The following is a 13,485-nucleotide window of genomic DNA, read 5'->3' as shown; positions in this document are numbered from 1 at the left end:
AGCATAACCAAGAAAAACACAATCAACAGTCTTTGGTCTAAGCTTTCGCTTTTGTTTATTGGCACATTCACCTTTGCCAAATAACCCCAAGTTCGCAGATAAGAGAGATTTAATCTCTTCTTCTCCCATTCCTCGAATGGTGTAATTTCTTTGTTCTTTGTGGGCACTCTATTCAGGACATGATATGTTGTCAATATAGCATCACCCCACCATTCCTTAGATAGTCCCGCAGTCTCTAACATGGCATTAACCAAATCAGTTAGAGTGCGGTTCTTTCTCTCGGCAATCCCATTGGACTGCGGTGAGTATGGTGGCGTTCTCTCATGAATAATTCTATGCACCGCGTAAAACTCAGAAAATTCATTTGAGAAATATTTTTCCCCGCGATCGGACCGCAAACGCTTGATTTTCTTTTCAAGTTGATTTTCTACCTCAGCTTTATATACTTTAAAGTAATGCAACACTTCATCTTTAGTTTTTAATAAATATATGTAGCAAAATCTAGTGCAATCATCTATAAATGTCATGAAGTATCGTCTACCGTCTTTAGTCAATTCGTCATTCATTTCGCATAAATCAGAATGAACGAGTTCTAATGGTGCCAAGTTCCTCACATCGGCAGTCTTGTGAGGCTTGCGCGGTTGCTTCGATTGCACACACACTTAGCACCTAGAATCTTTGACTAAGTTAAATTTCGGGATTAAATTTATATTTGTAAGCCGCGTGAAACAGCCAAAATTAATGTGACAAAGTCGTGAATGCTATATATTCAACTCATCTAAAACATTAACATTGTTCACTACTTTATTACACACATCATCAAGCAAAGATAAGCGGAACAAGCCTCCATAATCATAATCTTTTCCAACAAATGTTTCATGTCTCGACACAACACACTTATTGGACTCAAGCACAATTTTAAAGCCATCACGACACATTTGAGAACCGCCAACAAGATTCTTGATGGAGGGGACATGCTGCACGTTCTTTAATAGCACCGTCTTTCTCGAAGTAAACTTCAGAACAACCGTACCAGCACCAAGAACACGCGCATGCAAACCGTTTCCCATCAGCAAGGCTCCAGTCCTGTCGGCCTAATAGGAAGTAAATAAAGAAACATCATTACACACATGAATATTAGCACCGCTGTCTATCCACCACTCAGGTGAAAGACAAATTAAAAGAACAAAAGGTAAAGAATTACCATACCCAGATGTTCCTCCTCCAGTCTCGTTAATTACCACGTTTGCTGATTTCTTTTTTTGCTTATATTTGCGGTCTGGGCACACACTTGCACAATGATCATTACTCCCGCAAACAAAGCAACCTCCACCTTTCTTGTTATTTTTCTTTCTTAAACTGAGCAGTCTGCTTAGGCTTTGCATTGTTGTTCTCTTGCATGTTCTTCATCTTTTTATTATGAAATGCAAATGAGTTTTTCTTCTGCACCATATTGGCAGCAGAAGACTCAACTCATTTTCCACGGTTGTCCTTTGCTCTCGCCCTCTCCTCAACATCATGAGATCCAATAAGTTCAGCCACGTTAAACTCTTGTCTCTTATGTTTTAGAGAAGTAGCAAAATCTCTCCAAGAAGGTGGCAGCTTAGCGATTATACCGCCGGCCATAAACTTGTCGGGCAACAAACATGTGAACTATTCTAGTTCCTTTGCTAGCGTCTGTATCTCATGAGCCTGTTCGACTATAGAACGGTTTTCAACCATTTGTAGTTATACAACTGATCCATAAGGTATAGCTCACTACCAGCATCAGAAACTCCAAACTTTGTCTCAAGAGCATCCCATAACTCTTTGTCTGATGTGCAAGATATGTAGTTTTTCTCATACTTAGGATGTAGTACACTAATCACGGCGCCTTGAAACATGTTATCGGCAGCCAAAAACTTTTGCTCCTCCTCAGGAGTAAATTGTTCAGGCTTTCCCTGTGCGACGTGATAACAGTTTATCGCTGTCAACCACCATACCATCTTAGCACGCCATATCATAAAATTCTTGCCATCAAAATTATTTGGCTTCAAAGCAACAGCAAAACCACTGACAGAAAATTGTCTAACATTAGGTTTTTGGATTGTTAGAAATTTAGGCATTTTCATGGTTAATTTAATCCAGAAATATAACATCAGCAGGTTCGTGACAATATATATGTGCATGTGTAAATCACTAACGAACTCTACAGCATGCAGACATAACATACAAATCGATACAGTAAAAATACAAAATGCAGTAATCATTGAGATCAGATTGTACCCAGCGGAGGCTCCCATGCCGAGGGCATCGGAGGCTCCATTCGCACTAGTCGACATAGTGCGTTGCTCGAAGTCGTGGACCACAGTCGATGCAGGATAGAGGACGATGTTCGAAGTGCAGTCCCACAAACGGATCACCAGGAAGAAGACGGGTTCCGAGAGCGATCACCGAGAAGAAGACTGACGGAAGACCCCAGGAAGAAGACGTACGTGGGCGAGCAGTCGCGGATCGCTCCCCAAAAACCTAATCACCGCTCACCCCGTACAAGGTTCTCAGGCGGGTGAGGGTTCCGAAGGCACCTGCTCTCCCGCTACTCCGTGTGCGCAGAGGTACGGGACGGGAAAGCCAGAAGACAGCTGAGATATGGTTTATCTCAGGAGCGGTTGCGGAAGGGGGGAATGACTGACGAAAGACTCAGGATATATGGCTGCGACAGGAAGAAAGAAAGGCAGCGTAGAATCCCAGGAGACGAAAAGCGGAAGAAACGGTAACTGGCGCAATCAATTCGCCTCCACCATAAAGGAGAGAACTCCCATAATTATGTAGATTAAGTGACAAAAAACTGACCACGCCCACCCGCCTGGCACGGCCCGCGCGGCGGCGGCGCCGCCACGCGTGCCACCCCTTTATCCTTTTCTCAGCTTCTCAATTAAGATGAATAATTTCCAACCGTATAAGCCGAATCAACGTTCAGTCAAAATCCCGTATGGTATTAAACCATACAACGCTTAATGTTACATACCATAGAGTTTTATTTGATTTATTAAACATTATACGGGCAAGCCCATAATATATCCAAACAATTTCGTGCAATCAACAAACTCCACTATACATCAGCGTAGACAAATGCAGAGGACGACTGGACCCTGCTTACAGCACAAGCACACTCAACGACTCATCCAATTATAATTACACAGCCTAGGTACACACTTTGTCAGCAAAATATAAGCGGTAAAAAATGCAGTGAACTAAAGGATATATAATAGTAAGCCCATGAAGGCTTCTAAGCCGCGACACTAGCATCTATGTACATGTTAAGATACCCTTAATCAATGGTTCCTATGAATGAAACGATACCCTGCTGGTTCTGAAACGAAGGGAAGCTCTCCATCAATCTTTGTTGTTTTCAGTTTCAGGAAGGGGCGCTCCTGACCTGGCATAAAATACCTTCAGCACGAATTCAGCCGCAGGCGTGCCCACAGATGACCGCACTCGGCCCTTTGGTCGTTTGTCAATCCAGTAATCTGCTAGGTCGTGCAGGGGAATTCCTGGGTTCACTGGCCTGCCGCCGCAGAGTATCTCAACCTGCAAGCACACCTCTGTTGTAACTAGACGAAATGAGAAACAAAACGGTATCTGCTACACTGGCCACATCTATACTATCCACCGATGATAGCAAAGTTTGTTAAAATATTCGAATGCACTAAGCTATGCGAAAAACTTTGGGGGCTACTGCACTCATAGAATCTGTATGTTGCTCACTGCGGACTGCTTGGCTACTCTTCTTTTCTTTTCTTTTCTTTTCTTTTCTTTTCGGAAGCAAACTGATTGACTGCCTTGTTATCAGTTTGGAAGCAATCAGAGTTTTTGCTGTGTTGGCCACAGAACAGAAGATGATTGGATGGACATTGGGCACTAGGCAGTATTGTTTGTTAGCTTTTGTAGATGTTGCTCAGTACAAAGATAATAGCAATAAACTCTCTGAAGTGAAACAGCTTCATGGAAGTAATATTTGGAAACAATGTCTCGCAGTTTTCATCGATAATTAAAAGATAATCACAAAATGATATGCATTGATTTTTAAAATAAACAAATAAAGAGCTAGATCTTATGAGATACAACTAATTGGTATTAATTGCCACTAGGAGATAAAATACAAACCTCAGCTTCACTTGAAAGATTAAGTTTCTGCACAAGGTATTTCTGTATGAAGGAAGCAGGCAAATTTACATCCCTAGGACAACAGAGTAAGGAAATCACCCTTAGTGCAGAAAAAGTATATAGTGTTTCAAGCAAGAAAGTGCGTCGAGAAAACTCACTTGATCCTCAAAAATTTTGATGGTATCTGCGGTAGAGGAGGCTGTCCTTTCCTGCAACAATCAACACAACAGCATGATTTCTGATGTTCCTTTTAAAAACAACAAATAGAACTTTGTAAGACAAGCAGCCTAGTTTCTTACTGGTCAAAAGCAGCAAGAAGGTAGAACCATAATGCTTGCAATCTCCTCTTATTAGGCATATTCTTTGGCTTTGTATTTTTCTGTTTTCCCTTTAAAATCAACAGTTTCTTGGTTCCAGTTTTCTTCTCCAGATTTCCACGTCTTGTAAACTGCTTCTTAGTCTTTGCTTGACTGGCAAGAGTTACATCAACTGGATCATCAGTCTTTTTTTCAGCTGTCATTACATCTTCTGATTTAGATCTAAGAGACTTTTTGTTTTTAGCTGCTCGAAAGTGACACCCTAAAGGTCTCCATCCCCCAGATTTTTTTGTGATATTACTACTTGTGATATTACTACTGCCCCGCAAGGTTGAGTGCTGCATCATTGGCATAAGGAGCAGTAAATAAGACTTAGTCACAACAAAATACAATGAATTTCAATCAAGTAAATCAATTTTAAAACATAAAATAGCACTGAAATTTCTCTCACTGCAGGAACCAAAGGAAGTTCAGATATGAAAGAACTTCGCCAACAAAATAATGCAATTGCATACGACACATGCATATATCGTATTCAGGTTCCATGCTTCCTTACCAACATGGAACATGATATTGATATATATGTGAAATTATAAAGGTTTGAAATAAAATAGAAGAAGGTTGAACGTGTCTTCTTTTTTCCAAGGGAAGTGAACATGTGTCATCCATAATGTCCAAAGGCCTAACACATACAGGAACTCTTAGGCTCAACACATCCGTACAAACAAAACAAAGGAAAAATAGAAGGGCAAGAGTGAACTACACAATCTCCTATAAAAGGGCGTACCCAGTGCAGAGAGCTCCCGCTCTGTGCGGGGTCTGGGGAAGGGTGTCAGTAGCAAGCCTTACCCTCGCCTGTGCAATGCAAGGAGACCGCGACTCGAACCCGGGACCTTCCGGTCACAGGCGGTAAGACTCTACCACTTGCACCGGGTCCGCCCTTCTACACAATCTCCTATATATACACATAATGAGACTTTTTTTTTCAATTGTGGGGATTTAGCTTATAATTTCTTAACACAATCGTTTATTAAGGATATCCAGTAAAAGAAAAGCTACATACCAAAGGGGGTTTGCGTAAGCATGAAGCTTTTGTTCTCCTCTTTGTCAAGCATTTTTGCATAGACATTTGAGGAGTATGTTTTGTCAACGAAGATAAAGACCGTTCTTTTGTCTTGATAGGTGATGTAATTGGCGATGTTACTTCTTGGCCCTCAACCTTTTGTTTTTTAAAAGGGAATACCTTTGACCTTACATACTGTAGGCTATGATCAATTCTGTACAAAAAGTTAGTTGACATGAGCCATAAGCTATAGCTATAAAATATATCAAGTGCATTACAAGAAAAACTAACATACAGAAAAGTAAACTTTCTTGCTGCATGTTGCTTCAATGCAAGGGAATAATTTATCAGAGTTCAGATTACTGGGCCAATCTTGGCATTTCAGAAGTTACCAAAAAAATAAAGCATATTTACAATCATGTCAAGATCACCCGATAGCCAAGGTTGTACAAAAGGAGGTTACATGGAGCAGTAGCAATTTAAATGATGCAACCAATGCAGCGGTATGGTAATGCAATGGTGTCATTGTGAAAACAAGATGATCCAACATGGCAGGGTGCTGATGCAGGGGAATGTCAAAAGCCAGGACGGCACATTTAAATAGTAGATCGCTAAAGGCTAACTCACTTTTGATACTAGAGAGAATGTTGGAGAACATTTTCACAGATTTGTCCCTGTATGTTCCGCTATGTTGCACACTAACACTAGCTGACAACTGACATGCATCTGGCATGCATCAAAGCTGATGCCATAACTCAAAATGGTTCATTGAAACAGCCCAAGATAATGCAATACTATACAACCACACACAATATAAGTATATTTCAATAAAAAAACGAACCTGAGTTTCTCCAATGGAGCACAGCCCAAATCAATGCTACAAATAGGGCAGCAGCATACTTCCTTATTTATGAACTCCTCTGATATGCACTTCCTGCAAACTGATGGTATTTATAACATTAATGGCAAAGGCGCAATCACGATTCACGAAGAATAACTGTTGGAAGATACTAATCCAATTAAGAATAAATGAACACAGTAGTACAATACTGTATTTGTTATGCCAAGCACTGTTAGGTACTACCAGCAGCGAGCCCGACTTGGTTACACAGCTAGCACAGCTGAAACCTGAAGGGAAAGGTGGCAATTTGGTGTGGCTTGAGGAAGTGACTTCAAATTTGTTAGCACATCTTCCTCAGTTAAGGCTAAAAGCACTCTTTACATAGATAAAAAAACGAAGTCCTTGCCCCTCTGGCTCTCCCACTAATGATGTGCTACAGTACCTCACCACAAACAAGGACTTTGTTTCCTGACCAAAGAGTATAACATACTCCGTACTTGTTCTCAAGATGGTGTGTTGCAGAATCACCAGAACAGGATAAATGAAATATCACCATTTTTTGGCCATATAAGCAACTCTTGAAGCATAAAACCATACATTTCACACACATGAACGAGATTAGCAAGTCGTCTTTACAAACATTCCAAGTCAACTCTACAAACACACTGGAACACTCACCCAAAGCTGTGAAGAAACAGGTTGAGCAGCGTTTCTATTTTCTAGTGGACTAATGGTGCTCGACATTAGCAATTTCTAACTTTTTTTCTTTCCCCAACCACTACAGAAATGAAATGAACAGCCAACCTAACAGTCAATGGTTTTTCCAGAAAGCGTTACCTATAAAATAAACAAATGATGCAACACTTTTCCATGCAATGTGATATGCATCTATTCCCAGCACAACGAAAGGTTTGTGATGTGTTTTGCTGCATTAGGAGACCAATCTAGAAAACATCCGGCCTACAACGTGGAGACACCACAGTTGCCATGTTATGCGTAAAGCTTCACGTTTTGCATGAAACGACAAGGCTAGAACACTTTCAGGTGAACATTAAGTTTAGAACACTTGCGCAACAAATAAATAACATAAGGCCATAACACACTCCCAGTAAAAACAGGGTCCATGTGATTTTCTCATGGATCATGGCGTGCACACGCAGCAACCACCACTCATGCAATCAACAGCGCTTATCACCTCAAATCCCTCCAAAAAAAAAACAGTGCAAAAGTGAACCAAGCCTTCCATTCCCGGAAAGTTAGAGCGTACCCACTCCGTAACAAACATACAGAATTACAGATGATGTGAATTTCACACACTAAAAGTGCACACCTTTACCCTCGTAATTTTTCAGAAATTCTCAACGCTTGTCGCTTGGGCGACTGAAGCCTGAAGATGCCACCTTTCGCGCATCACCTCAAAAACCAGACAGATCACTGCAAAATTTCAAATCCGAAGCGCGGAAGGATAGCCGTGACCACCTTCCACGTTGCACGACGCAGCAGCCGAGAAAAAAAAGGTTTTGAGCGAGCTACAGGACCCGAGCCGACCTATGCACGCCAGTTACTGAAAGGTTGGCGGAGCGGCGAGTTACTCACAGGTGTGGAGGCACTCAGTGATGGTGGCGGCGTCGCGGAAGAGGCGGCCGCAGAGCGGGCACGTGAGGCACGCCGCGAGGGCCGACCGCCTCAGCATCACCACGTCCCCCGCTCCTCCGTCCCCTCCCGCTCCAGGCGCCGCGGCGGCGCCGGCGGTTGGCGCCTCGCAGGCGAGCACGGCGCTCTCCATGCCGCCAGCCGTAGAGGCAGAGGCCCTCCCTCACGGCTCTCACCCGCGTCGCGCTCGATCGCGTTGCTCGCAGCTTCGATTTCCTCGGCCGCGACAGCGACAGTGCGCCGTGCGCTTTGGGGGCTTTGGGTGGGCGGTGGGGACGAGGCGAGACCGCGAGAGTGACGACGCGTAGCGGTTCCTGGGCTTGGTTTCTGGAACCACTCGGCGTGTCGGCGTCACGCTCAAGCCGACCGGACCGCTTCAGCGTCTCGCCGCGACGCCGTCTCCCGGGTCAAAACTTTCCAGAAAAAAAAAGCCCCTCCAAATTTCTCTACATTTCACCAAAAACAAATCATTTTTTTGGTCGAGCCCGAGAAAAAATTTCGTGTTGTTTATCTTCTACTAGTACTGTACAGTATTATTCTTTCAAACTTTTGTGGTATATACTCCCTCCATCCCAAATTGTAAGTCATTCCAAGAATCTTGGAGAGTCAAAGCATCTCAAATTTGACCAAGTTTATATAATAAGATAATAACATTTATGATACCAACTAAGTACCAATAAATTCTTTGTTAATTATATTTTTATAGTATACATATTTGATGTCATAAATCTTTGTAATTTTTTTTATAATTTTGGTCAAACTTGAAAAGCTTTGACTCTCTAAGATTCTTGGAATGGCTTACAATTTGGGATGGAGGGAGTATATGCCTTAAACATTTAAAATATTATATAAAAAATATTGGTTTCCTTTTTTCGAACAATTAGTTTCTGATTTATCTTCATGAACTACTCCGTATTAATGAAGTCTGATTTACTCCTCGCAGCACGTAGCGCCAGGCAAAAAGTCTAAGTGCAAAAATAAATAATTTTAAAAGTTATGGAGATAAAAAAAATCCAGTTTTAAAGACGAGTGAGGAAAATCTCGTAGAAATTTCCTGACCAAAGATTTGGACCTGGATCTACGCAGGGTTGAGGCCCATAGTATACATGGGGTTTCGTTCGCCGTCGGCCCGCTTCAACTCTGGCACTCTGCCACGCTGGGGCACGGGCATCCCACGATGGAAACGGATAGCCCCTCCCGTCTTGACGAGCTGAGGTCAGGTCCTCTCGGGTCTCGGCCGCCGCCGGAGGATCCGGTGGCAAGGCAGCTCTATGTTGCCGCCGTATCTCAAGGCGAAGTGCCGGCGACACCGACATAGATCCTCTCATCCCGTGCGCCTGAGTTTCGCCGCAATCCGCAGCGGTCCTCTTGCAGGTAGAGAGTCGACGGCGTCGGAAACTACTGAGCCCATGTTTGCTCGTTCATGTGATTCTGGTGTGATCAGCTTGGTGTATGTTTTTTTTTTTCGAAAGGTGATCTTGGTGCATGTGGAGACTGATTAACTCTAGAGCTCATGGGCTAAGTATTTTTTTTTCCTTCTGTAAACACATAACCAGGCAAGAGAATCCTAATCCCGTTACCTACACGGTCGTCGGCTGCACTCAGCACTTGGTCTCCAGCTCCAGGTTTGATTACCACCTCAATCGGTTCCATATATTACTTGGTCACTGTAGCTTCTACAAAAAAAAAAATTTCCTTGTGTGCATGCCTCCAAAGCCTGCAGTTATATTGTACAGTCACTCTCCGTAGCATCTGAATAGAATTGTGTCATTAGATTTAGATGTCATGCACTCTATATTGGATATATCCTGTACCACTAGCAATATCTGCAGCAGTAAGGTCTAAGATGTGTATGTCAAGTTTTAGATTGAAGGGCACTTTATTACCTCTTTCCATGGAATACAAGAAGTCGTTAAGAATTAGTGATAATAAATAAGGTTATTAACTAGCAATAAGTAATAAAACATTAAGTTTTCATTAAGTAGTTGTGTTGAAGGGAACAAGCCTTGTCTAGGACTCTATATAATACTAGTACGGCATCCTGTACTATTCTCCTTTTTGAGAGATGCAATTAGATAGCAAACTCGCAACTCAATCTCTCTCCTTCCATCTTACATAGCTTCTGAGATCCTCATGGATTTCAGTTGCTTTCAGCCCCACACTGGAATTTGTAGTTACCTGCCATTTGATCCGTATATGCAGCAAAATGGACGCTATGAGCTCCATCCTGTTGATCATCATCCATTTGAAGTTACTGGGGACTATACATCTGCAACCTTCAACGACCTTGGACACCAGTTCTTTGTAGAAAGAGAAAACAAGAAGCCCATGTTCGACCATGGTTCATCGGTCGGTTATAGAGTTGGAACTCAAGTGCCTCTTCGGACTCCCAAAACTGAGGTTTCAAATCTCATGAACGGTGGCCTTGGATCATATAAGGCATATGAGATGAATGGCAGGTTTCTGCCAAGAAAGAAGACCTCTTTGAAGAAAGTCAATGTTGTGAAAGGGCAGTGGACTCCAGCGGAAGATAGGTAAAAGTTAAATTCTATCAATACTTTTTTTCTTATTCCTCCTAAAAGTAAAAGTTCTCTATTGTTTACTGTAATTCATGACTTGTTCTCTCTCATCTGTCAATGAGCTCATTCTTGGAAAATTTAACAGGAAGCTGGTAAAATTAGTGGAACAATTTGGATTGAGGAAGTGGTCTTACATAGCACAACTGCTGCCAGGAAGAGTGGGAAAGCAGTGCAGAGAAAGATGGCACAACCATTTGAGGCCAAACATCAAGGTAAACTTCTTCCTTAATCAGTTTAACGTTTTTCGTTTCTGAGCACATCCTTCGGTTCAATGCCAATACTATTATGTTGCTTCTCAACATGTAGCAAACTATGCATTCTTATCAATTACATAGTACTCCCAGTGCTTCTTTTTATAAGGCGCATTAGAATTTGGAGAAGTCTTTAGAAGTGTACTTTGACCATCTTACAATATATCATCAATTGCTACAAAATCGATCTGTATTTAAAAGATGTTTAGGATGTGAATCTAGCCATACAAATTTTATGTACAAAGTATGCAAATATTTTGAATAATTATTGGTCAAACTTTATGAAGTCTGACTTTATTGAATCCTAATATGCCATATATTTCAAAACGAAGGGATTAGTTTTTACCGTATTCCAGTGCTGGACATTTCTTTATTTTGTTTGGTCGGTTCTCTGACATTTAGTAATATTAGAACGGTCATAGGTCAAACATGCATTATGGGCGCAGTAATAAATTCTAGGAGTTACTAGTCAGCCTTAGTAATTTTTTGTTGTGTATTAGATGCATTGAGTGCCTGAGAGGAGAGACTGGGATAGAGATTAACCAGAGAGATATGAACAAGGGAGAGAACAGAGAAGTCACGTGTTACTGTATTTTGGGTTTGTACACAATCAAATAATTATTCACCTTATATTAAAGTACATTATTATTTGAGAGTATTAGTTATATTTTTTTGTCAAGTAGTAAAACAAGAAAGGGATTCTTTTTAGCTTGACATCGTGTAACAAGTTCAAAAAACTGAATGATAGATGGTCACAACTCACAACAATGAGAAACCCCCCTCACTCTCTCCAAATAAATAAATAAAAATAAAATGAAATCTATGGGGTTAGCCAATCGCCATTAGTAATTGGGAAATTCTTTATATAAAAAGAAAATATGGGAAACACAAGAAATTTAAGGCGTGAAAATGGCCATTCAGGTTTCTATAATTTTAGAGGTGTTTTACGATATAAAAAAGCTCATGACATTATGATAATATCTAGACAATACAATTCATTCATCCATTTAACCTCCTTTTATTTATGGAACCTCAAATGCATGCAGAAAGACATTTGGAGTGACGAGGAAGACATGGTTCTGATACAAGCACACAAGGAAGTGGGCAACAAATGGGCAGAGATAGCAAAGCGGCTACCCGGCAGGACAGAGAACTCCATAAAGAACCATTGGAACGCAACAAAGAGAAGGCAGTTTGCACGGAGGCGGAGCCGTACTAGCTCCAAGGGGCCCAAATCAGGCACCCTTCTGCAGAGCTACATCAAAGGCCTTGGTATTGTTGGCCCAAGCAACAAGAGCGCTGCTGCACCTCTTCCTGAACCTACACTGTCACCATCCTCACCTGAAACTCTCGGAGCAAAGTCAGCAAAGACTGATGAAATAGCGCTGGAACACAGCTCGTCGTCCAACATACTGGATCCCCAAGGCATTCTTCTTCTTCCCAACATGCAAGAGTACAACAACTGCAGCGCGTCTCAGTCTTGCGAAGAGCTTCTTGCCCCTATCTGTGACGGGTTTTCAGTCGAAATGTGTGACAGTCTGTTCGACACGAACGAGGACGACTTCCAAGTGTACACCACCGTGGATGACGACGACATCGACATGAACTACATCTTCAACCATATCGACCATGCTGCGATCAAGGTGGATCCTGAGATAGACATGGAGATGATGATGATGTGGGATGACGACGCCGACGCCCTCGTGTGTACTGCTGAGCCTGCTGGACCAGCAGCTCATGTCGAAACTGTGCATGTGAAGGAGGAGATGGACCTGATCGAGATGGTGGCAGCCACACAGAACTGTGGCGAGGCAGAAAATCACTAGACTACTCAAGTAATTATATACATATAGATAATCGCACGACCTAAATTAAAGATGTAACCATATACAGTATAAGGTATCCATATAGAACTGATGCACGGCCTTTTGGATGTGTCCTTCCTGGCGGGGGATCTCGACATTCAGTAAATAAATAAAGCTTCAAGTGAAGCATACTTGGACAGTTTGTTATTTGAAACGTGCTTAACTATGTTCTTGTTGTAGGAGTATTGCTGATTTGCTGTTATTATATATTTTTGAATAGCTGTCTTTGTAGCTCTCTATATGATCAAGAAACAAATTAAAGGTGAGGAGTCCAAGCTGTATCTGTGTCTGCATGTTTCCTAATCGCGGCCATGGACATCATTATGCGTATCACGAAATGCCTATGCGTTGATACTCCGCGTGATCGTGATGATCTGAACACTACACTAGTTACAAGTTGTGCTTTAGCGTGTCCTTGCATTGGTGTCAGGATCTTTGCATTGGCTGAAGAGTCACGGATGCAATTTTCAGAATCAAGAGATAGGACTAGGATGCACAGGCTGATAGCCAACCTGGGCAAGCTGCCCTGCCCATCAAGGATTCAAGGTACTACGGTGCGGTGGTCTAGCCCAGCACCAGCTGCCGGCCCAGACCCTCCAGGTGCACGCGAAATCGTTTCGTTTCGTTTCCCGTGTGGTGAATGGTCGCGGCGGCCGCGGCGGCAGAAAGCAGAGCACGGCATCTCTGGCTCTGGGCAAGCAGCGATCCACCAAACAACGCTGCAACGTCACCCAGAGTCCCGGAAGAAGCCTCGCGCTCGCGACCGAGGT

At 42.4% G+C, this 13,485-nt stretch overlaps 2 protein-coding genes across 5 annotated transcripts; one reads left to right on the top strand and one right to left on the bottom strand.

The window, feature by feature from the left end:
- Positions 1 to 3,149: 3,149 nt before the first annotated feature.
- Positions 3,150 to 8,323, bottom strand: LOC136478611 (E3 ubiquitin protein ligase DRIP2-like). The gene is made up of 7 exons (XM_066477009.1): positions 7,964 to 8,323; positions 6,368 to 6,467; positions 5,527 to 5,740; positions 4,446 to 4,801; positions 4,305 to 4,355; positions 4,147 to 4,219; positions 3,150 to 3,570 (listed from the first exon to the last, which is right to left on the bottom strand). The coding sequence occupies exons 1-7, from the start codon at positions 8,151 to 8,153 to the stop codon at positions 3,376 to 3,378; spliced, it is 1,179 nt and encodes a 392-aa protein (XP_066333106.1). The 5' UTR covers positions 8,154 to 8,323; the 3' UTR covers positions 3,150 to 3,375.
- Positions 8,324 to 9,177: 854 nt separating this feature from the next.
- LOC136478565 (transcription factor MYB64-like) lies at positions 9,178 to 12,862 on the top strand. Of its 4 annotated transcripts, none has more exons than XM_066477006.1 (5): positions 9,178 to 9,394; positions 9,577 to 9,645; positions 10,223 to 10,554; positions 10,685 to 10,811; positions 11,897 to 12,862. In XM_066477006.1, exons 3-5 carry the CDS (start codon positions 10,349 to 10,351, stop codon positions 12,674 to 12,676), a joined length of 1,113 nt encoding a protein of 370 aa, XP_066333103.1. In that variant the 5' UTR covers positions 9,178 to 9,394; positions 9,577 to 9,645; positions 10,223 to 10,348; the 3' UTR covers positions 12,677 to 12,862. The 4 variants fall into 4 exon arrangements, with proteins under 4 accessions (XP_066333103.1, XP_066333104.1, XP_066333105.1 ...); XM_066477007.1 differs by having other exon boundaries at positions 9,493 to 9,645; XM_066477008.1 differs by having other exon boundaries at positions 9,178 to 9,470.
- Positions 12,863 to 13,485: the final 623 nt, after the last annotated feature.

Source organism: Miscanthus floridulus, chromosome 1 (assembly GCF_019320115.1).
Source record: "Miscanthus floridulus cultivar M001 chromosome 1, ASM1932011v1, whole genome shotgun sequence".
NCBI lineage: Eukaryota > Viridiplantae > Streptophyta > Magnoliopsida > Poales > Poaceae > Miscanthus > Miscanthus floridulus.
This window is presented reverse-complemented; position numbering and strand designations above follow the sequence as displayed.